Source organism: Xiphophorus couchianus, chromosome 12 (assembly GCF_001444195.1).
Source record: "Xiphophorus couchianus chromosome 12, X_couchianus-1.0, whole genome shotgun sequence".
Lineage (NCBI taxonomy): Eukaryota > Metazoa > Chordata > Actinopteri > Cyprinodontiformes > Poeciliidae > Xiphophorus > Xiphophorus couchianus.
The window spans coordinates 22,185,239-22,207,388 of record NC_040239.1 but is presented as its reverse complement, the minus strand read 5'-3'; the positions used below and the strand labels follow the sequence as shown (position 1 = coordinate 22,207,388).

Below are 22,150 nucleotides of genomic sequence, written 5' to 3'. Positions count from 1 at the left end.
ACTTTAAAATGTTCTAAATTGAAAAAAAAAATCTCAGTCAATCTGTTTTTATTAGAAAATGTGTTGCAGAATTGCCTCACGGGTTCGTCCGTTAAGATCCTATCTGCGCTAAAGTTTACGCAATAATGAAGTCACCATGCGGGTTTTTGTGCGCAGCTCTGAGCCCCGTGATGTCAGACCGGAACAACAACGCAGCGGTGTCATGGCGCCGTGCGTGATGTCAGAGCTCGGTAACAAACAGCTCTAGTTGCCATTCAACAATCTGGGATGGATTTCTGGCTGTGAATTAATACCCAGTAAGAGCCTTGGAGGGATAACAAAGCAAGTAGCCGAACGGAACCGGAACAAGTGTTGTTATTCTGATTTGGGACTTCTAGTAAACTATAGTGAGCTGAGCTCATGTTGTAATGTGGCCACGTGTTAGGGATTTTTATTGTGATTTTTATTACATTTAATTATTTGTAGTGAAGTGTCTAACGTTAAAGAAAAAAAACTGTCAAAAATGTATACTTAACTAATGCATCTTATTCAATGTGAATAATTCTGACTTAACATTCAAGGTTCATGGTTACTTGAATCTAGTATGATCTACTATTTACTTTTCAAACATCTTCATAGATAATTATGGTGTGAGCTTTGATCTAAGCTCTTATAAAAGTGCCTAACTTATAACATCCATGGATAAAGTTTACATCTACAATTTATTGGACCCTAAAATTACATGAAAGATAAGTGTTTAAAAGAGTCACCTAAAATCAGTTTGGGAGAAGTACACCTTTCGGAATTAAAACTTAATCCCATGGCATTTAAAACCAGCTATGTGGAGTTAAAACTGGTCACACTTGAAAGAAAACTAAACTGAACTGGGTGTTGGCTCCCTGTTTCATTTTTCAACATAGCCCTTAACATAGCCTAGCTGTGCCCTTAGCGTGAAGTATTAAGGAAGCTGCACCTTTTCAGGGCAGAATTTTGTGGGTTCCAGCTCATGTTACTCTTCAGATAGTACCAACAACAATTACAAGTACAAATTGTAAATAAATGTCATATGTTTGTGTTTTATAGCTGTTAGTTCCACACATAGAGGGTGTTTATGTGTTAGATCTTTCTGCAGATCAGGATGGCAGACTCAGGTGACCACAGCGGTCAGCAGGCTCCAGGCCCTGGAGGCAGGGAGAGCGTAGGACCTCTGATGGGTCGCCGACCAGCAGCTGGCATCTCTCCTGGACGCCTGCCATCGGTGCGACCCAGAGACCTAACACTAGGAGGAGTAAAGAAGGTAGTCTTTCTTTTTCATTTCTAATTGGACAAATGGGAGGAAACCTGCTGAAAATCTTGACCTCTCTTGCAGCCTGACCTGTCAGAAAGCACTGTTATCTTTTAAATCACTTCTCACTGATACTAAAAATATCTAACTTTGAGTTTGCTTAACTCAACAACAACTGGCACACTGAAGACTGCTCCAGTCACACAACCTGGTAGCACATAGACTTGGGGCATTCAGTGATCACAAAGGATCAGATTTTTGAGTTTCTAAACTGGCTGATTAGCAGTTGGAGACGATCAAATTGAAAATATTTCAGATTCTGTTAACCAGATGATTTCTCTATAATGTGAGCAAAATAAGTTTTGCCTTATATTGGAATATAAAAAAAAAAGATGCAGTAATATTTTAATTGGCTCAGTATTTGTTCTTTCTACCTGTTATCCGAGTGAAAAGATGTCTTTTACCCTTATTACAGTCTCTATAACATAAGGAAACGTAGTGGGCTATGAGCATGCAGGGTCTCTATTGACATACCGGTGATAGTGGATGGAAGTAGCTGAAAGTCTAACTAGTCCAGTGAAGACGCTGCAGCACTTTACAACATCTTATTTAGTAGAGGCATTACATGAGTTAAAAAAAAAAGAAAACACGTCTACATTCTTTTTCTTCTATTTGTCAATTATACTGTTATAGTATAATTTCTAGAAAAAAAAACACTGCTTATTTATCACTTTCCCTCCAGTTTGGTTGTGAAACTAAAGCTGGGAATTTTCTATTTAGTGACATAATTGTAATTTACCTGTAATCTGAATATTGCTAATATTGCTAATGAAAGATTGCTAATAATAGTGATTGACAACATATTTATGAGTGCCAGCTCTATAACACATTTCTTTGTTTTCCTCCTTCTTTAGAAAACCTTTACTCCCAACATCATTGGCCGAAAAGTTAAAGAAGAGTGAGTTCATGGGAGCTTTTAAAACAAAAAAAAATATTTGAGCACGTCTATGATTTATTTATTTTTTTTCTGGGACTGCTTGGTGATAATCTCTGTTTCTAATGCGACAGACCAAAGGTCGAAGGTGTGCTGAGGCGAGAGAGGAGGGATGGAGATCGAGGTCGGGGCAGGGGCCGCGGGGAAAGAGGCAGGGGCCGAGGTCGCGGCGAGCTCATCCAGTCTCACTCCATCTTTGAGCAGGGGCCTGGAGAGACGATGATGAAAAGAAGAGGTGGGCCTCGAGCTAGAGAAGCGGCTGCTCATGAATTCACGCCTCAGTGTTTCACATCCATGCATATAAACCCTATCGCACACACAGGGGGCTACGAGAGTGAAAGAGACGCTCCGAGCATGGGACCCTCGCCCATCATCAATATCAAAAAGGAGAAGAGGGAGACCGAAGAGGAAACCAAAGAGATCCTGCGCAAATTGGAGCGAGAAAACGTGCGTCCGTTGGCCGTCAGACACCTGCTTGTGCGTTTTTGGTTTACATGCTGTGTGAATGTTTGCTTACTGATTTATTTCCTTTAATTAAGTTCATAGATGACCCATTCCTGAGCAGCGAGCAGAGGAGCTGCCCCGTCCAGCTTCCCCTGGCTGTGTCAGGGTGGGGATTCAAGGAGGAGCTTAACATTGCAGCCGTTAAAGTAGAAAAGACCGACCCGGATGAGCCCATGGAGTCTTCAGTTGAAGGTAGTTTCCGAATAACGTTGCCTTGAAAAAGCACTCACACCATTTTGAATTGACAGACCGACAAAGGTAGTGCATAATTGTGAAGTCAGAGTAAAATAAAAACAAAATATTCCTAAAGTATATGTATTATTTTCCCCCACCTACAGTGTGGAGACGAGCCCAAAAGCTTTTGAGCCTCCTCACAAACCATTGTGTTTGGTGTACAAGTAACGCTGCATTTCATCCTGAACACATCATCCCCAGAAGCTTGAGCTATTTTTAAAAGACAAATGAACAAAAATTTCAGTCTCTGGAAACATCTTAAGAGTTGTAATTTCACTGAAAGGTGGTTCAATATATTATTGACTAAATGGGGATGAAAACATATGCTCTAAATTATGTGCCAGCATCCATGTCCAGTAGCTTTTCTAACTCCTAACTCTGCGATAAATCACATGTAAGCCTTGTTTCTGTACGCCATAAAGATTCTGTCTTAACACGTCTACAGTGAAACAAGAGCCAGAGGAAGTGGAGATAAAAAAGGCTGAAGCCACTTTCAAACGTCCTCCTCTCCCTGAGCCTGAAGTTCTCCCTGACCTGCTGCACAGATGGAGCCTGAGCAAAGCGGAGGAGCTGTTCTTCATCCAGCTGCCCGACTCGCTGCCCGGCCAGCCTCCCACCAAGGAGCACAAGACGGTAAAAACCGAGGTGCAGTCGGAGGACGGGCAGTCCGTGCTTCTGAAGACTGAGCCACAGGTAGACGAAGCAGGTGGTGACATTTCAATCAGTGAGGATGCATTTGAGGCATGTAATAACTTTGTAATAATTTGTTTTGTTACAGGACGAGGAAGCTGAAGACAACAACTGTAACCTGAAGGATCTGAGGGAGGGCGTTGTTGGGAAGATGCTGGTCCGGAAGTCTGGCCGGGTGCAGCTCATACTGGGACAAGTCACCCTGGACGTGTCTCTAGGGACATCGTGCTCTTTCCTTCAGGTGTGATACTTTGTCATCATTAATCTAATTTGAGAGTTGTGCTATTAAATCAATCCTAAATACTGTCTTCTCTGCTGCTTCTCTTCTCAGGAGCTGGTTTCTGTTCAAACAGCAGAAAAAACGGGAAACCTGACAGTGTTGGGGAATGTCAGAAACAAAATGGTCTGCTCTCCAGACTTTGAGTCTCTGCTGGAGAGCAAGACATGATGCTCGCCCAGGCAGAGGGGCTCCCAGTTACCTCTGATGCGTTAGACGCACTTGTATTTAATAAAACAAAAACTACGACCCCCATCTCTAAATAAACTATGCTGATGACTGATTGCCTTTTGTGTTTTCAGAGCTGCTAAAATTGCTTTGATATATATATATATATCAATTATGCATATTATAGGGTTTTTTTGCCATTATGAATATGATGGGTGGTGGTTTGAGGCTTGAGTGCCAAGTTTTGTTGCCGTTTGTGTAAAATGAGTTGACAAAATTGCACATGGATATAAATGTGTGAATAAAAACAGAGTATTCGTACTCCAGTAAATCATTTTTTAAGACTGGTTCACCCAGACTACAGAATTACTTGCAGTATATTTGTTTTCATAATTTTTTTTCCTTCACCTATTTAAGATGAAAAATTTCAAGTTGCCAATTATGCAATATAGATTCATGCTCTCTGAAGACGTAAAACAACTGTAGGAAAAATGTTTACATTGTGTAGAGAATGTCCTCTGCTGCAAAACGTGTTTGGTAATTCCATAATAAAGTGAAATGCATATTTAGATCAATTGCACTGTTTTCTGCATTTTTTTTTTCTGTTTGCTTTTATGAGTAGAAAATGTCTTCATGTGTCTTGCATAACACCAATGAAAAAAGAAAAAAAAGATTTGAATACAGCGTTTTACTGTGGAAATGTCATGGCATTGACAGTTGTCCAGCAGACTAAACAATGAGGATAAGCAACAAACAGTCTTCTGTCTTTTCACAGAGTGTCGCATTCAGGCATATTATTGTGAAGTTGAGTGAGGAGAGAACGTTTGGTTAAAAAAAAATGTACAGCACAGGGATAACCATATCCTTTGAGAGGATTGGAGCAAACCACATTCAAGAGTTTCAGTGTGAGCTCCAGCTGGAGTCGATGCTTCAAGAGATACCAAACAGATGTACTGTATCTTGTGAGAAATTCCCACCGTGATTTGGAGAGCCATGTTAGATGCTAGTGTTGTTGGCCCATTGTTTTATCAAGTCAAAAGTCAATCCAGCAATATATTTTATTTTTCAGCCTTCATGCTAACTTCTGCTGACCAGCATTATGGAGAAGGTATTTTAATTTCCTAGAACTTGGCGTTTACCTACACTGCCAAAAATACCCAAACCTTTTTTAGTGACCATGGTATCACTGTACTTGACATGAAATGAATTTAAATTTAGAGTTAAGACTTTGACACAAATTTAATTTTTTGCATTGATCTAGTGGCATAAATTAACGTTTCAATTACACTCTAATTTATTACCACGCTATATAGATTTTTGTCCAATTTGGCGTATTTTTTTTTTTTTTTATTGTCCCACTTTTGGACCTCCAGAAACGCTGCCCTAATTTTACAAGTTTTTACTTTTTCTAAAGGTTTGCTGCAATAGCTCACGTCGGCCACCAGGTGTCGATGTAGATTTTCCCGTTAGATATTTGCTCGAAGCTCTTCTGCTGTTGCCTCTGCTCTGGTCGCCCGCTGATCGCTCGTGGTGTCCGGCGGGTGGAGTTTGGCCGCAGTCGGCGAGACAAAGGCAGAGAGGGATGGACGGGGGAAGCGGTGCCGTGTCGGCCCTGGATGCACGGTGACTGAAGGTTGGTCAGATGTAAGCACCTTTCAGCCTCACCCGTGTATTTCACAGCTGAGAGTTATTAATACACGGAGCGCCATGTAGTTGTGTTAAATCCCGTGAAAGGTTGGCTCAGCATGTTTAGTCCTCTCAAACCTCTCTGCTGAGGGATGAGAGCGGGCTAACTGTTAGCGCTCTGGCAAACAGCTTACTTCAGCATCGGGGACCATTTTTGACCGGCTTCCGGGGGTTATATTAACGCATTAACACAGATGTATATCCTTATTAAACGAAGGGATATGGATATATGTGTAGAGCTCCAGAGTGAATTTAAAGAGACAGCGGTTGTGGGTCGGTATGGACCCTCCTGTTACCCGTCCTGCTGTATTATGAATTCACGATGATAGGGGGCCTCCCTACAGCTAACATTATCTCCTCACCGCAGCCAACCTCACACAGCGAACATCTGTTTATGTTATCGGGTCCATTGCAGAAAAGACATACATGGTTGTAAATATTACGCAAAAGCACTGCAGTAAAGTAAGTGTCTTTTAAGAAAAACCGGAAGCTGGCATGAGGACTGAACACCGGTATTACAGAAGTGTACACAAGGACACGCTGTCTGTGTTGCATTATTACGTTACTCGTCAGCATTCGGGCGGAAAGGGACTTAACACTGTTGCACAGATGGACCTGATGGTTTGTTTGCACGTCTTTGCAGGTTGACACCCAGCAGCGGAGACCCCGGATCTTCAACAGACGAGGGAAACACCTGCAGAGCCCGGTTGTTTTTGTTACATTGTTTGCATCTCTGCCGTCAGCGGGAATTCATTCTCTGAAATACCAAAAGGACATCTGCGGCAAGGACAGGACACGGATATTTCTTTTCCTCCCTCTCTCGTTCTCTTCTTTTTATTAGACTTTGAACTCATCCCAGTTTTCAGTAGACCAATGAAATCTGAGGAAAATGCCCTAAGGGGCAGGGTGAAGATGTCTGGTTGCTTTTGGATTGATTTTCCAGTAAATGTCTGGAGAAGCCCTGTTCTCTGATGATATCAATGAGGGCATTTTCGTGACAAATCCCCACCGGGGCCACTTGGGTCCAGACTGTGGAGACCTGTACTTACAGGAACTCTAATCTCTAACTTAAAAAAAATATATATGTAAATATAAATAATAGCCCCTTCTTACGTCAGGATGGAGCTCTTCTTCAACCCTTTTGATAATTTGCTGTGCATTCTGCTGGGCATCTCCTTCACTGTATGGGTCACCCTGCTTCTGGTATTCATTATTGTTCCGGCCATTTTTGGGGTGTCATTTGGCATCAGGCGGCTTTATATGAAGACTTTGTTGAAGATCTTTGAGGTAAGAGCTCGCTGCCTTTCGATCTACTTTTCTTTGCTTGTCAATGAATTAAGTGTTTAGTTGAACATGACGCAGCAGTCATAAATAAAGATAAGCTGACCACAACGCACACAAAACTCATCGGCATCGAGGCTTTGTAACCTGGAGTTATGCTGCGTTTGTTCCATCTGCCAATTATTTATTTGTTTTTGTCTGAATATAGATATTAAGTTCTTACTTTAAGCATGGTTTCTCTTTAAGAGCTAAATACATTTCTCTTATTTCAAGAAATACAGAAAACATTTTCAGATCACTCCTTTACAAGACCGATTATCAAACCATATCTGAAAATATAAAATTTCATTGCTTCATATTTTCTCTTTGTATATCAATATTGGAGAGATCTTTGTTAAATCAGTAGCGCATTTATTAAAAACGCTGCAGGAGCGTTAAGAAGTGAGAGAGCAGTGGATGTTACACAGCTCTGCAGTGACACACCTCCACTGTCATTTCAAATAAAATATAAAATGATTACAAGTTTTAAACTTAGCATCTTGTGTTAAGGATTACTTTGCAGTGTGAAAAATTTTGGCATTTTATTTGATCATAATCCATGTCTGGACAAGAATGTGAAAAAATTAAACTTCCACACTCGAATAGTGTCAGCACAACCCATTAACAAGTAGCTATGATGCGTTCACTGACTGTCGAAAAACAATCTAGCTGGTTTCTTTATTCGCCTCTAGTAAACATATACATTTAGTCCCATCGTTGCACATTTTATTAAGCATTTTTCAGGGAATCCAATCTAACGTGTGTTCAGCTCAAGCTGTTTTAGGGTTGCGTTTAGTGTCCAACCAGTGGGTGTTGCATTAACTGGCTGATGCAGATTAACAGCAGCCTACTAAGTGTCCTTCCGCTTTTATGTAACCAGCGGGAAATTGTGCTGCAGACCTAAATCCTTAACTGATGTGGCTCCAATGCTTTCTTATTTTTCCCAGTTTATCGTACGATTTGACAAAAACAGTGTTTCATTTATTCTCTACTCTGTTGTAGCATCACCTGTAGAGCGGAAAGAAATGACTCACAAGTACTGAGATACCTTCATGGAAAAAATGGTCAAAAAACAAATGCCGTGTAAAAGGTTCGGAAGTTTGTGTTTAACTTAATAAAAAAACTTCTAAATTTCTTAAAAATGACATTAGTTATCTATTTTAAGATTCAACGTGTGAGGACAAACTTGATGTTTAGCAGGTTTTAAAGAGCTCAGCGTTTCCTTTGTTCACATGCAGTTTTTGCTGCCACAGGTCACAGTGGATTCATTAAGCCGTTTCCACTGTTACTAGAAAGACATTTCTGTTTCTGCTCACTCTAAGAATCCCTGTAGCTGCATTTTTAAAGGATGAATCAGTACCACAGCTTGTTACAACACATTTTAAAGGTTGCTCTGACAGACTGCAATGGGTACGCTTCATTGGCCAATGCTGTCTGGATAACTGGTTCTTGCACATGGAAAACCTCAAATTAAGTTTTTGGTTTTTGTTTTTTTTCCCAAAATGATTTAAAAATGTCAGTATATGTTGTTTATTGTTATTATTTTACATAAAGAGACGAAAGAAGTTCAACTTTCTTTGAATTTCCTGTGTTTGACAAACAAACTCCAGATCCCAGCGTTAGTATGTAAAGTGTTTGGACACAGGCAGCTTCCATGCAGTACCATGTTTTTGACTATCTTTGACTCCAGCCGACATACTTTGAACTTATCATGTGCCGTGTCAGTGTCATGTTGGATTGTTGGCTAAATAAGACTCAGACAGCGTATCCCGGTCCATACTTCCTGATCCTTTCCTACTTCCCTGCTGGCTTTGGGAACACCCTGTTCTCTTCTCGTCATGCATTTTGTTTGATTTGACGTGTATTGGAACGGGCGGTTTTTTCCAGTTCTTCTTTGGTGTTAATTCATTATCTTGTGGTTAGAGATGGGATTGAAACCAGGACCTAATATTTTAAATCAGGTTTTCTGTAGCTTATTGCCATAACAATGATTTGTACAGTTTTTCTCAAGCTGTTTAGTATAATTAAACTGTTTTTTTTCTGATGGCCAGATTACTGGCTGAAATCTTTATAGTTACACACACACACACACACACACACACACACACAAAAAACAACAACCTCAAAATGACTTTTTCATCAGCTGCTTTGTAATACACCAAGAAACCATAAAATGCGACATGTCATACTAACTACTGCAACTTTATTTTACTGTAAACATTTATTTTCCAGGAAACAAAGCGTCAAAAAATTAAATGTTTATGTTCTTAATATCTTCATAGTATGCAAGATGTATTTTCATGACCAACAAATAACACTCATTCATTTTTAGGTTAATTAATTGGCACACTTACTTAGCAACAAAATTGAGCAGTCCTCATGTAGAAGTCAGTATACGAATTAAAATTCAATTTTTCAAAATAAAAGCAGTGTTTGTTTTTTATTTCTCTAAAATTCAGGCATGAAGTTAAATAAAAAAATATTCATGAAAATGAAATGTCATAACTCATATCAAGTATCTTCAAATAGTCGTTATGGATGGTGTTGCTGTGGGCAGGAAGAATCTCTGGTAGCAGTCAGTCTTGCAACGAATCTGAAGAGGCCCCTGACTGAAGACTGTTGCAATAGAGATGATATCCCTGTGGTGCAACACACCTGAATCAAATTGCCTCAGCAAGCAATCAGTTTCTACAGAGTGCTGCTGATGACCTAATTATTTAAATCGGGTGTGCTGAGGGAGAGATGCATTATAAAAATTTCAGGTCAGCCGACTGCAAAACATTTTGTTTCCTGTTATGCTGCATTCCTTCACCGGGTCTGAATTAGAAAAGAGATTTTTAATTTCACTGAAATATTCCCTGGTTAAATAAAGATCAAGTAAAAATAAAATATTGCCTGCTTTCCAGTCCAGCTAATCTCATATATTCATCTAGTGCCAACTGTACAGGGAAATGAATCAGCACAGTAAAACAAACACTGTTTCAGTACTTTTTGTATTTACTTTAAATTCTCTGTGCCTGTACTGTCTTTTGATCTAAATGCAAATGTTCTTGTGTCATCTAAAGTTTGATGTAACCTGTGCTCTACATTTCTAGTGGGCCACACTTAGGATAGAGAGGGGAGCCAAAGAGAAAAATCATCACCTGTACAAACCTTACTCCAACGGTAAGATACGATTGTGGTTGCCTTGTTTTAATTTGGTTTGTTTTGGAAACGTTTTCAGCAGACACGTTTTCAGCGGCCGTGTCTGCTCCAGCGGTAATGTTGACGTGTGGCCTGCCTGCCTGTCTCGCTGTAGCTATAATCGCTAAGGAGCCCACCTCCTTGGAGGAGGAGATCAAGGAGATCCGGCGGAGCGGCAGCAACAAAGACCTGGACTCTGCCTCGGAGTTCGAGATGTCCGACATCTTCTACTTCGCTCGGCGAGGCGTGGAGAGCATCATGGACGATGAGGTGACCAAGCGCTTTTCTGCTGAGGAGCTGGAGTCCTGGAACCTGCTGACTCGCAGCAACAACAACTTTCACTACATCAGCCTGAGGCTGACCGTCCTGTGGGGGCTGGGCCTCCTGATCCGCTACGGGATCCTGCTGCCTCTCAGGTACAGGACTCAATTCTAATATACACACACACACATATATATATATATATATATATATATATATATATATATATGTATATATATATACACAACACGTTAAGCCCCAGATCTAGTGATGTCATTTATCAAATATTTAATACACTGAAAATGCCCGTGTAAAACTGATAGTAAACAAGAAATTAATATTTGACTGTATCACTAACAGAATCACAGGTGTGAGCAGAAGTTTAGCCACTGACAGCCCAAACCTTTACTGTAGTGACCCTGCTTCACTGTCTGGTATCTAGTAAAACCATAATCAGAGAGCATGGCTGCTTTGTTTGAAAAGACCCGTTTTCTTGAAATTCGGTGTTCAGAAACTTTTAATTCACAGCAAAAACAAACATTTTTTCTAAAAAGACTGGAAACAACATGAGGCACATAAACATTACTGATGCACTTATCAGGCTTCAATAGGCCAGCACCAATTTCTGGTTTCCTTTGAGGTCTAACCTGCCTACTCCAGTTTTCAGAGGATAAGATTTGTGTTTCTAATGACTGTAAGACAAAGAAAATATGCTGCATATTCTCTGTTAGAGTTCTGAATCAAATGAAGGAATTCCTATTTATTCATCATAGGATATGTTGGAACCTATTACAACTTTTTATTTGAAAGGTGCATCAATGTTTATGTTGTTGGTTGATCCATTCGTGGAACAAAAATTGTTCCGATTCATCTATTGTGCAGGATTAACAAATAATGACTTCCAGTATTTGAGATGTTATTCAAAGGACAATTTGTCCTTGTGACTCAGCCCTCTGGATAATTTTTTGTCGTCCATGTGAAGCTTACATTTAGACTATTTTTGCTAACTCTGATTCCCATGTTAGGTCAAATATGTGATTTCATTGGGGAAGGCATCATTTTTCATTAATGAATTAAACGATTTAGTAATGACATATCATCTGTGCTGACAGTGCTTGGAGACTCTGAAGTGGCTGTAAACACGTCCCCAGTGCGAGTTAAAGATATCGGGGTTGTGTTAGAGATTCACAGTGACAGCCACTCAGGACTCGGCGTGGTTGGCTCATTTCCAGCTGTCAGTGGGGAGACGAATCAGGCCACTGCTGCACAGACGAACGTCATTCCAGTCTTCTCCGTGGCTATAATAGATTCTCTCTTTCAGGCCTTGTCCAGTGAAATCTTGGCTGCGCTGTCAAGTGTTGGGAACCTTGCATTTCTGAATGTGTTTAATCCCCCCCTCTCTTCAATCAGAACCCTCTCCAAACCTGGGTGATTGATTCATCCAGATTTAGTTGACCTTTAATCATTAGAATCATTCCTGGTGGCTCTGTGGTTAATTACGGTGGTAGAGACTGCATGAGAGCTCATCACGTGTAGCCTGTTCTCAGGAGATTAACACTAGACGTCCTAATCGAATGTTTAGAATATAAAAGCAGCAGCTTAGTCCTGTGATTTTTTGATTTTTTATTTACTTATTTTTTTAAAGACTGATGTTCATGGGTCTGTCTCTCCTCCAGGGTAACGCTTGCCTTCACTGGTGTAAGCCTGCTGGTGTTCCTCACCTCTCTAATTGGACTCCTGCAAAATGGAAGGTGAGATGGATCACATCTCTTCTGTTTAAATTCATGAATTGATTAGCTCTGGGTATCGTCATGCTGTGTGTGTGTGTGTGTGTGTGTGTGTGTGTTTTCTCTACAGAATGAAAAACGTCCTCAGTGAGAAAGTCCATCTGATGTGCTACAGAATATGTGTCAGAGCTCTCACTGCCATTATAACCTATCATGACAGGTAGAGGAACGTTTTTTTTTTTTTTTTCCCAAACACACTGGTTCTCAAAAGTGTGAACAGCACTTCACACTGTGAAAATGCCAGTTTGATGTGATGTAGCAAATGAGACAAATCATTTCAAACCCTTTTCTAATAGACCATGGGAATTATACGTATATTGTTCAGTTCCACTGAAAAACAAATGAATCTGATAGGGGGAAAATGAGAAAATGTGTAATATATGGCTTAAGCACATATTGATTTAATTAAATAATTTTGTCTTTACTTTTGGTAGGAATCTGTTAGTATTCCATAGGTTGACTTGGTAATATTGACAAAGGTTCCTCAAATTTATCAGATTGTACAGACCTTGTGAGCTCAGGTCTTATTGTCTTACTTCACTGTAGGCTTTTAAGGTGATACTCTGTGTTTTGGTTCAAACTTACCGAATTAAATGATTGTTTCATTGGACCATAACACATTCAAGCATATTCACTGGTTTGGTTTTAGGAAAATTTAACCTGCTCTGCAAGTTTAGTGCTAAAGATTGAGTGTTTTGTAGCAACTTGCTCATTTTAGATTTATTGTCTGAATGCATTAATGCATTTGAGATTACATCAAAGACTTTGAAATGTGCATTTACTTGATAAGAAACTACATCTAGCTTTACTTTTGGTCATTTGCACATTTTAAAAGCAGCGTCAATTTATGCTTTTCTTTTTCTCTTTTCTCACTTCTTCATAGTCATTGATTCTTCCACAGCATAGTTACATGTCACAGTTACCGTAGTCAAAAATAATATTTCCTTCTGTTATTTATTAAAACCTCAATAATAAGCAAGTCCCATGTAAGAAAAACCCCCCAGTTAGAAGCAAACTACATCTGTCTTCACTCAGCAAGACTGAAGCAGCAGCTCTAAACCGCTTGTAGTAACTTCCCTTGTACTGCTAACCTTGTGCATAAGGTGATCTCAGTCCAGAGCTGTAATCTGTGGTGCCATGACTGGAACTAGGCTACCAAATGCTATCAGAGCAGCCTAATTGGCACTCCTTTACTGTTCTACTTGTATCCTGTCCAGATTTAATAGATTTACCGCTTAATGCTCAACCAGGTTTTTCTCTTATGCTTGAGTCTTCCTCTTCTCTTTTTCAAATAAGCAGCTTCACAGCTCTGTGAAACAGTAGTAGCGCCGTATTTCTTTTTTTTTTTTTTACTTTCTTCGTAATTAAAAAATTTTCTTTCTTACAAATTTAATGATGGAACTTGACTTAATGTCATGTTTTGATTGTTGATTCTATGTTGCAATTGCACAAAAATCCGTGAGGGACGACGGAGTCCCAGAGCAAAATTCCGTGAAAGAGGTGTACTGAGCCTCGTGCCGGAAGCTCGTTGAAAGGCTGTTTGTGAGCGTGAGTGGGAATAAAAATACCAATAAGTATTTCGTTCCATATAACACAGTAGGAGTGTAACAGGTAAACCTTTTATGGATTAAAAAGCAAGAACTCCCCACTTGATGACTTTGTGTTTCTGTGTTTGATGTGATGTAAAGCACTTTGAAATGCCTTGCTGCTGAAATGTGCTATACAAATAAAATTTGATTGATTGATTTGATTGATTAACCACTGTTTTTCACATCACTCCTTGTGACTCAGCAACACATTCAAAAACTTTGCAAAAGAACCCAGGGGATCCTTTAAAACCCTTTTCAAGTCTCATTTGTTTTAATGAATGGCAGTGTTTATAATTCAATAATAATACAATCAAATGGCATCCGCTATCACGGTTGGAGTTCCAAAATAAATACGACTGCTGTACAAAAAACACAAGCAACAATCAACAATGAGACTTTCTGCAAGATGCAATCCAAAGCACACCCACCTCCAGTTGGAGTGGCTCAGTCAAAGTCTGGACTGTGATCTCAAACAGGCTCTTCATGCTCAAAATTAAATTACATAAATTGTGCAAAAAGAGTTGGCCAGAACGACTCCACAGCGATTAACTGGTATCAGAAATGGTGTGAGCAATTACATTTTCACATGGGATCAGGTTGGTCAGAAAATCTCCTTTCCTTTAATGAATGAAATTATTATTTGAAAGAAAAGGCACATTGTGTAAGAAAGCTAAAACACAAGAAATCTGTAAGCGGGCAAATACTCTTCAATGGCATTATTTCCAAATAGTGCTAGATTTAACCAAAAAAAAAAAGTGTTGTTGGTTGAAATTCACCTGCCAAGTTACCTCTTTTTTTTTGTTGTTTTTTTCCCCCTCAAATTTGAGCCACAGCAGACCTCTGCCATTACGTCATTTCCGACGAGCCGTGCCTAGAGAAATGCGATCCCCTCGTGTATAAGAAGGAATGCAGAGGTGCCTGAAGCTCTGCTCAAGCTGTCGACAGCCTTATTCACAGCGAGAGCCATTTTAGGACCCAGACGAAGCACGAAAACACGGCAGAGTTCTCTAACGCAAATAAAAAGTTAATTCAGACACAGGGGCAGCTGCAATCCTGCTTTACTGAGATTATGTGCAGGGGTTGTTGAGGAACACATTGTACGTAAACTGCAAGTGTGATCATCTGAGGGGAATGTGAAGCAAAAAGGAAGAAGTTTGTTTACATGATGGCACATGTAACAGGATGTGGAGGAGGAAGCTGGTGGTTTGTGTGCTTGTTGATGAAGCTGACAACATCTGGTCTGTTTTTGTTAAGGACGTTTCAGGCTTGACTGAAGGTTTTAGAGATTTCACTGTCAAAGTCAAGACTTTAATAATAATCTCCCTTATTGTTCCATTAGTAATTAAATTTAACTACTGAAACTGAGATTTTGTGATGAATTATGCGAATCTGTTCAGTTTCTCGTGACTCTTCTAAGTTCCTTCAGTCTCAGTTTGAATTTGGTTCCTCCATGGGGGGGGGGGTGCTAAAAATAATCAGCTGACATAGGAGGTGTCGCTCTATTTACGATTGTAACTTTATCTCCGGAATGTCGACTCGGTATGTTCAAGTACTGCGTGGACGACATAGGCTGCTTTGTGTCACGCAAGACGAGCCCTACTCTTGTTCTGTCCTGTTTTTTCCTTTATGGAGTAGTTTCACATTCTCTGTGATGCTTAACTGTGACGATCTGTCTTAATGCAGTGTTTTTAAAGACATATTTTGTACTTCTCTAGTGAGAATAAACCCAAAAATGGAGGCATCTGTGTCGCTAACCACACTTCACCCATTGATGTTATCATCCTGGCCAGCGACGGCTGCTACGCAATGGTAATTACAGGAAGTCTGGAAGGATAAAAAAATACCTTGATTATCTCTGTTTTAACTGCGGTTGACAGCAGAAAGTCACAGCACTTCCAGAAATAGATGCTACTATTTGTTTGTGTTGTCAGGTTGGCCAGATTCACGGTGGACTGATGGGGCTTATTCAGCGAGCCATGGTCAAGGCCTGCCCTCACATTTGGTTCGAGCGCTCAGAAGTCAAAGACAGACACCTAGTGGCCAAACGGTAGTACTTCCGCCTGTGTCTCTACTGTTTCTGTTTTCCAGACGTGAAAAATCTGAATTGATCCCAGTCAGTCTGGCAATAAGCTTCATTGCTTTTGTGTTGCAGGCTGAGCAATCACATACAAGATAAATCTAAACTGCCGATCCTCATTTTCCCAGAAGGTGAGCTTTTCAGTGAATGAACCTTGCAACAGTTGTAGGTTTCATCTGTAGTCTCTTGATTGGTCTTCATCTTAAATTCACAGGGACCTGCATAAACAATACATCAGTTATGATGTTTAAGAAGGGAAGTTTTGATATCGGTGCCACAGTCTATCCTGTGGCTATTAAGGTACCACTTTTTCTTCTTGTTTTTTAATATATCAATAAGCTTTTCTTTTTGTATTTTAAAGAAAAGTGTTGAATAACCTGATGTGTTCCCTGCAGTATGATCCTCGGTTTGGAGATGCCTTCTGGAATAGCAGCAAGTTTGGAATGGTCAGCTACCTTTTACGTATGATGAGCAGCTGGGCCATCGTCTGCAGCGTGTGGTACCTTCCTCCCATGTCAAGAGAGGTTAGACTGAACAGATTACCTACTGATTTTCAACAAATGTAGTTGTCATTGCAATAAACATACATCATTGAATTAATCTCAAACAATATGATTTATCCTAGTTATCACAGTGACTGTGTACCACAAATAACTCCTATGATTTTATTGAATTCAAATGTTGTTGTTTTTTTTACATTTTTTTTATTGAGCTTCGCTAAAGTAGCTTTGTGTTTGAACAGATTCATTGCCTCTACAGTATAACGTTACTGTATTTATATTTGTGCTTTTCCACAGGAAGGAGAAGACGCCGTTCAGTTTGCCAATCGTGTAAAATCGGCCATAGCCAGGAAGGGTGGACTGGTTGACCTCCTGTGGTAAGACGCCATTTTCACACACATCTAGAGAAGTCAGTTCTTTAGAGGAAAATGATAATTAATTATATGAGAACCATTTTGCTCTGAAGACTGTTGTCTGACTTAATAAAGCATCATTTAATACAAGTTAATAAGATGTTTAACATGGAAATACCAACAGAGTCCAAGTACTTGCAGAGTATTTAAAGCGTCTCCTTGATATAACTCCACAGTCACATGTAGGCATGGGCCAGTATATGTCTAGCAGAATTATCATTTTGAGCAAAAATGAAAAACATAAAAGTAAAATGCCAACTAATTGCTTATATTTTAAACCGAAAAGTGTAGCCTCCTCAAGTATTGATGAATATTGAGTACTACGGTTAATAATATCTGTAACTTTTTTATTTGTACCTTGATGCATAGTATTTTCATACTATTACATGTGCTTATTGTAAAAAAGCATTTTTTAAAATTCTACTCTTTAAAAAGTAACACGTTGCTATCAGCTGGCTAATTAGTTGGGCTACATCTCAAGTAGCTAGTCTGCAGTTGGCTGGTTAACAGCCAGTGGTAGTTTCAAAGTCGTTACCTTTTTAATAGGAGTGATGGGTGCTAATCAAAAATATTTCAAGTCAAACTTGTCTTGACTGTCTGTCTTGACAGTATAGTAGGCTTTTTTTTTCCCCAGCCAGCTTACTGGCAATGCACAGCAACAGGCAGGAGAGGGGCAGGACTGTGCTACTTCACACTGCATACACCCAGACAAAAACTTAAGAAACTAAATTTTGTAATTAAAAATGTTTGGTTTTTCACGCTTTTTTTCTTCAATTTTATAAGGGGCACAAATGTGATAATCCTGATAGTTGAAGAGGCTTTAAAGCCAAAAAGAAATGGTGGAAAAATGAGTTTTTAGTTATGGATGTCATCACTTTCCTTTTTTGAAATGAGAGCAAAGAAAAGACATGCGCTGAGATCACTGCTCTACCTTTTGGAAAACGTCATTAAACCGAACAGCTTAACGATATTTTTTTCCTCGATGAGATTATTTCATTCCTTGACAAATTAAAGTTTGCAGGTTCAGGTCTAGAAAAGGACCTTATGATCGGTTTTAGCTCCTCTTTCATGTCATTCAAATACGTCTGATCCTATCGACAGAATTTATTTTCTCTCTGAAATTGCACTCCTGATTGTTTGTGCAGGGACGGAGGTTTAAAGCGCGAAAAGGTAAAAGATACCTTTAAAGAAGAGCAGCAAAAGCTGTACAGCAAAATGCTCGTAGGCACCCAAGAGGACCGCAGCCGTTCCTGAGGGTACTCCCAGCAGGTGGACTGACTCAGAGACCGCTCTGGACGCCGCTGGCTGAGCAGGCAGACAGCGGTGACCCGTCAGGTGGAGCCGCTGCACCAGATTGTCCTCTCCTTGATGTCAACGATACTCCATCTGGCTTCTCCAGTCACTGCCTCAGCCTGGCATGTAAAGTTGCATCACTGTTGTGGGATATTCGCCCAGCCCACCCCACCCCTTCGCCGCCACGTTGGAATAGCTCGATAAAAGCCTTGCTAGCTGTAGAAAAGGAAGGCCCGGCGTGAAGAGAAAGACTTCCTCTTGTGTCTTTTTTTTCTTTCGAGGAGGAAACAAATAGTCATCTATATTTGACTTCTGTTTTTGTTTTGTTACAACTTGCTTTTAAAAAGCTTTATTGTGTCACCTTGCGTTGAAGTTTCAGGAGGTGTTGTACCTGGAATGTAGAAGAGCGATAATGTAGATGGAATCTAGCGTGTTCTAATCTGATAACCTGAGGATGACTTGTTAAATGGCGGGCGCCTACACTACAGGGCAAAACTTTGTTACATTCTAGATATTTTTATGTGCTTTTTGTCCAGGAGGAAAGCAAAACAAATCTTGTATGAGAAGATTTCTATTTTACATTATGACATACATCAACATGTTGTTTCGTGTCAGAGCAGGAAAGCTTCCCGTTTGTGTGTTTTCCATGGAATGTGAGAGAGCTCACAATATGAAGTGGAAACTGTCCACCTACAGCTACGATTATGCAGGCATATTGATTTTTAAGCAGTTACTCCTCTTCAAGTCAATGCAGCAACACGCAGTAAAGGAGCGCACAGTCTTTTCATAAATCATTTGTTTCTATAGTTGTGCCTTAAAGGCTCACGGCACCAAGGTAACTGCATAGAATAAATACCAATGACAGAAACAATAGCTGTAAGTAACAATCGGCAGGTTCATATTTAGGTTACATCCAACCAGGCTTGGTTTTGTGCAGTTTCTGTATTACCTCATTTCAATAAAAAGCTAGAAGCTTTTGTCTATATTTTTCCTTTCAATGAAGATGTTTGTTTTGTTGTTTTTTTTCTTCTTCTCCGTACTGTGCAATCTCAATGAGGTCTCTAGAAGAGAGGTCCCAGCCTAAAACCTCAAGCTGTAGTTGAGGTTTTAGGCTGGGAGGTAGCATTGTGGGAACAGCCTCTTTTTTACAAGTTTCTCCCTGAAACATTGAGCTGCTCGGTTTGTTGTCAACAGGGACAGTCATTTAGATCCGGTCAAATCAGTTCATTGAACTAAATATTTAAGAACGGGAGTCAAGTCTTGACGTGTGGTTTGTTGCATCTGATCTTGCCACAAAGGGCTGTTAAACATCATAAAATGTGTTGTATTTTTTATGATCATAAAGTCATAAAAATAAACCTCTAAACCATGAATACTTGGAAAAGTAAGGTTTACTATTAGCTGAGGCACTGATGTAAGGGATGACGCGTGCATTCTCAATGTTATAATGTGTCGTAAGAGATGGACCATTAACCGTTAAGCTACTTAAAAGTTGCGTATTAAAATTTTTTTTTTTTTTAACAATCTCAAGTTTCAGAAATCTTTCTTCCTGAAAACATAAATTCTCAGTCTAAATTGGACATGTAGTATAAGATTCAAAAAAGGTTTTGAGAACATATTTCTTCTCAGATCACATTAACATGAGTTTTATATAGGGTTCAGTCTCAAATAATTAAACATTCAACCTATTAGTAATCGAATTTGTATTTCACTTATTTAATTTTAAAAAAAGACAAACGTAAAATTAAAAGGAGATTCGGAGGGGAATTTAAAGTTAACATTCCGATTTTCTCCAGCTGATGCTTCCCAGCAGCTTCTGATTCCAGAAAATGGACTGATAGTACGTCTAGTCGGGTAAAATACTCTTCACTGTCTAAAGCCCAACAAGTCTTCTCTCTTACTCTTGGCTGTCATCCAGCCAGAGGCGACACCCTGAGCCTATAAAAGCTGCTGGAGGTCGAGTCGTGCCAGCTGACATTTTACGTTCCTAAGAACTAAAGCAACACAGTAAAAGAACTTTACAGTGACTGAAACAAGAAAATCCAATTTAAACAAAGCTGATCCAAGTTCTGATTGGGCACAGTTTCCTGTTTGTGTGTTTCAGTTCCCATGTTTTACATTTTTACACTGACTCGGCATGAGGAACACACAGACGTTGCGCCATCGCTGTGTCCTTGGGCGTGGACTGGGGTGGAATGGTTGGCCACGTTTTCAGAACCTGTCATCAAAAATAAAGTCAAAATACAATTGATGCCCTTCTTTCAACACTTTTTTTGTTTACTTCCTCAGACAGAAAGAACTCCATATCAAAACTGATAAGAATATGACCGTCTGGAGCAGTCTTACTACCACAAAGGAAACAGAAAGTCATTCAGTAGCCCAGAGTTTTGGCAGATAAATAATTTCCTGTTAAGACCGTTATGTGACTTGCACTGACATGCATCCAAACTGGATTTTGAATATAATTTTTGAATATAACTGAACAGCTAATTTATGTTTACTCATTTCAAAAGGTGAGGCTCGTATTTTCCATCACTTCCTCACACAACGATATTTTTCAAGTATTTATTATGTGGTCATGGCTTACAGGCAATTGAAACTCAAAATTCAGTTCCTCTGGAAATTACAGTGTTACATAAGACTAATATAAAGGATTTTTGAAGCAGAAATATCTAGTACAGAACATAAAAAAGAGAGCACTGAGAAGCAGCCCATTCCCTTTTCTGACATCTGTGGTTCAGGAGTGGCTTTAAAGCAGTTGCCATCCATCTCAGATGGTTCAGTGAATGACGGCTCTTTGAAGGTTTAACTCTCATGAATCCAATTTTCATATTACTTAGGCAAATTATTCTATCATGTTTTTTTTCCCCTTCCACTCAACTTTTTGGATAGTTACAGCTTTGGATACAGCTGTTCTGTAAGCAACCAGCTTATTTAGCGATGACGTTTTGTTGGCAGCCCTCCTGGTGGACGGTCACTGTTTGTCAAGTCAGCACTTTTCCCCGTGACTGTGTCGGCCATTTCTGTCTTTAAAAATGGAAGAATGTTTAGCTGGTTCACTGTAACATTCTAACCACCTGAAAAACTATATTTTTCATTTTCACCAGCTGTACTCAATAATTACATAATTAAATATATAAATATCTAGGTTACAGTATCCAGAAATTCTATACATTTTAAAGTTTTATTTGAATTAATGCATCGAAATCTGCACTTATTAAGCATTAAAGTAAAAAAATAAATAAATAAAAATCCACCAGAAGAAAATGGTTTAAAGTTACCAGAACTGCATTTACTTAATGCAATATTTTTTATGATCTCCTTATGTTCTATTTCTTTTCGTCGCCACCCTTTTAAGCATTTCTACCTTATGGCGTTGTCGCAATACGATTCTTCACACACTGACAGGTTGGTTGTGATTCTGTTGTACATTTTTCTGAATAAAATCTCCTTATATGGGCATGTAGTTCATCCGGCATCCAGGCCTATCATCCACCTTTAGCTGGACATCCCATACCGGTACTGTACACACGGCAGTATTGTTCTGCCATGTCTTTTGCAACAGTTTCAAACGGATCTGTTGATGTTGATGAATTAAAGCACACTGTGTTGGGAGGAGGACTGAGCGGAAGCAGGAATAGGCGCTCAAAAGTTTGGCTGTGTAGCTCCTGCCATGGTTTATGGCTCAGTAACAGCACCATAGAGAAACAGAGTCAGCCACCCAGCAGCCTTTGCTTTATGGCCTTTTACTCTGAACCACTGGATGGCACAGATCCATTTACTTCACAGGGTTTTATAGCTCTACTGACTCCAACGGATGGTGCTGCGGAAAACGATGCGACTATCTGAGGCCGTTTCTTGAAAAACATGCATCTTACCATCACATAGTTCACAGAAAAATAATTGGGTA

At 39.6% G+C, this 22,150-nt stretch overlaps 2 protein-coding genes across 6 annotated transcripts; both read left to right on the top strand.

The window, feature by feature from the left end:
• The first annotated feature begins 161 nt into the window (after nt 1-161).
• polr3d (polymerase (RNA) III (DNA directed) polypeptide D) lies at nt 162-4,706 on the top strand. 4 transcript variants are annotated; one of them, XM_028035078.1, is made up of 9 exons: nt 162-296; nt 1,112-1,276; nt 2,179-2,222; nt 2,333-2,493; nt 2,581-2,705; nt 2,798-2,954; nt 3,442-3,689; nt 3,775-3,927; nt 4,018-4,706. In XM_028035078.1, exons 2-9 carry the CDS (start codon nt 1,118-1,120, stop codon nt 4,132-4,134), a joined length of 1,164 nt encoding a protein of 387 aa, XP_027890879.1. In that variant the 5' UTR covers nt 162-296; nt 1,112-1,117; the 3' UTR covers nt 4,135-4,706. The 4 variants fall into 4 exon arrangements, with proteins under 4 accessions (XP_027890879.1, XP_027890877.1, XP_027890878.1 ...); XM_028035076.1 differs by having other exon boundaries at nt 165-321; nt 1,100-1,276; XM_028035077.1 differs by having other exon boundaries at nt 165-386; nt 1,100-1,276.
• Nucleotides 4,707-5,611: 905 nt separating this feature from the next.
• Nucleotides 5,612-19,755, top strand: LOC114154698 (glycerol-3-phosphate acyltransferase 4). Of its 2 annotated transcripts, none has more exons than XM_028034028.1 (13): nt 5,612-5,764; nt 6,461-7,104; nt 10,233-10,302; nt 10,436-10,736; nt 12,258-12,332; nt 12,439-12,528; nt 15,673-15,766; nt 15,889-16,004; nt 16,110-16,165; nt 16,249-16,334; nt 16,430-16,558; nt 16,832-16,911; nt 18,093-19,755. In XM_028034028.1, exons 2-13 carry the CDS (start codon nt 6,937-6,939, stop codon nt 18,199-18,201), a joined length of 1,374 nt encoding a protein of 457 aa, XP_027889829.1. In that variant the 5' UTR covers nt 5,612-5,764; nt 6,461-6,936; the 3' UTR covers nt 18,202-19,755. The 2 variants fall into 2 exon arrangements, with proteins under 2 accessions (XP_027889829.1, XP_027889830.1); XM_028034029.1 differs by having other exon boundaries at nt 5,612-5,775.
• Nucleotides 19,756-22,150: the final 2,395 nt, after the last annotated feature.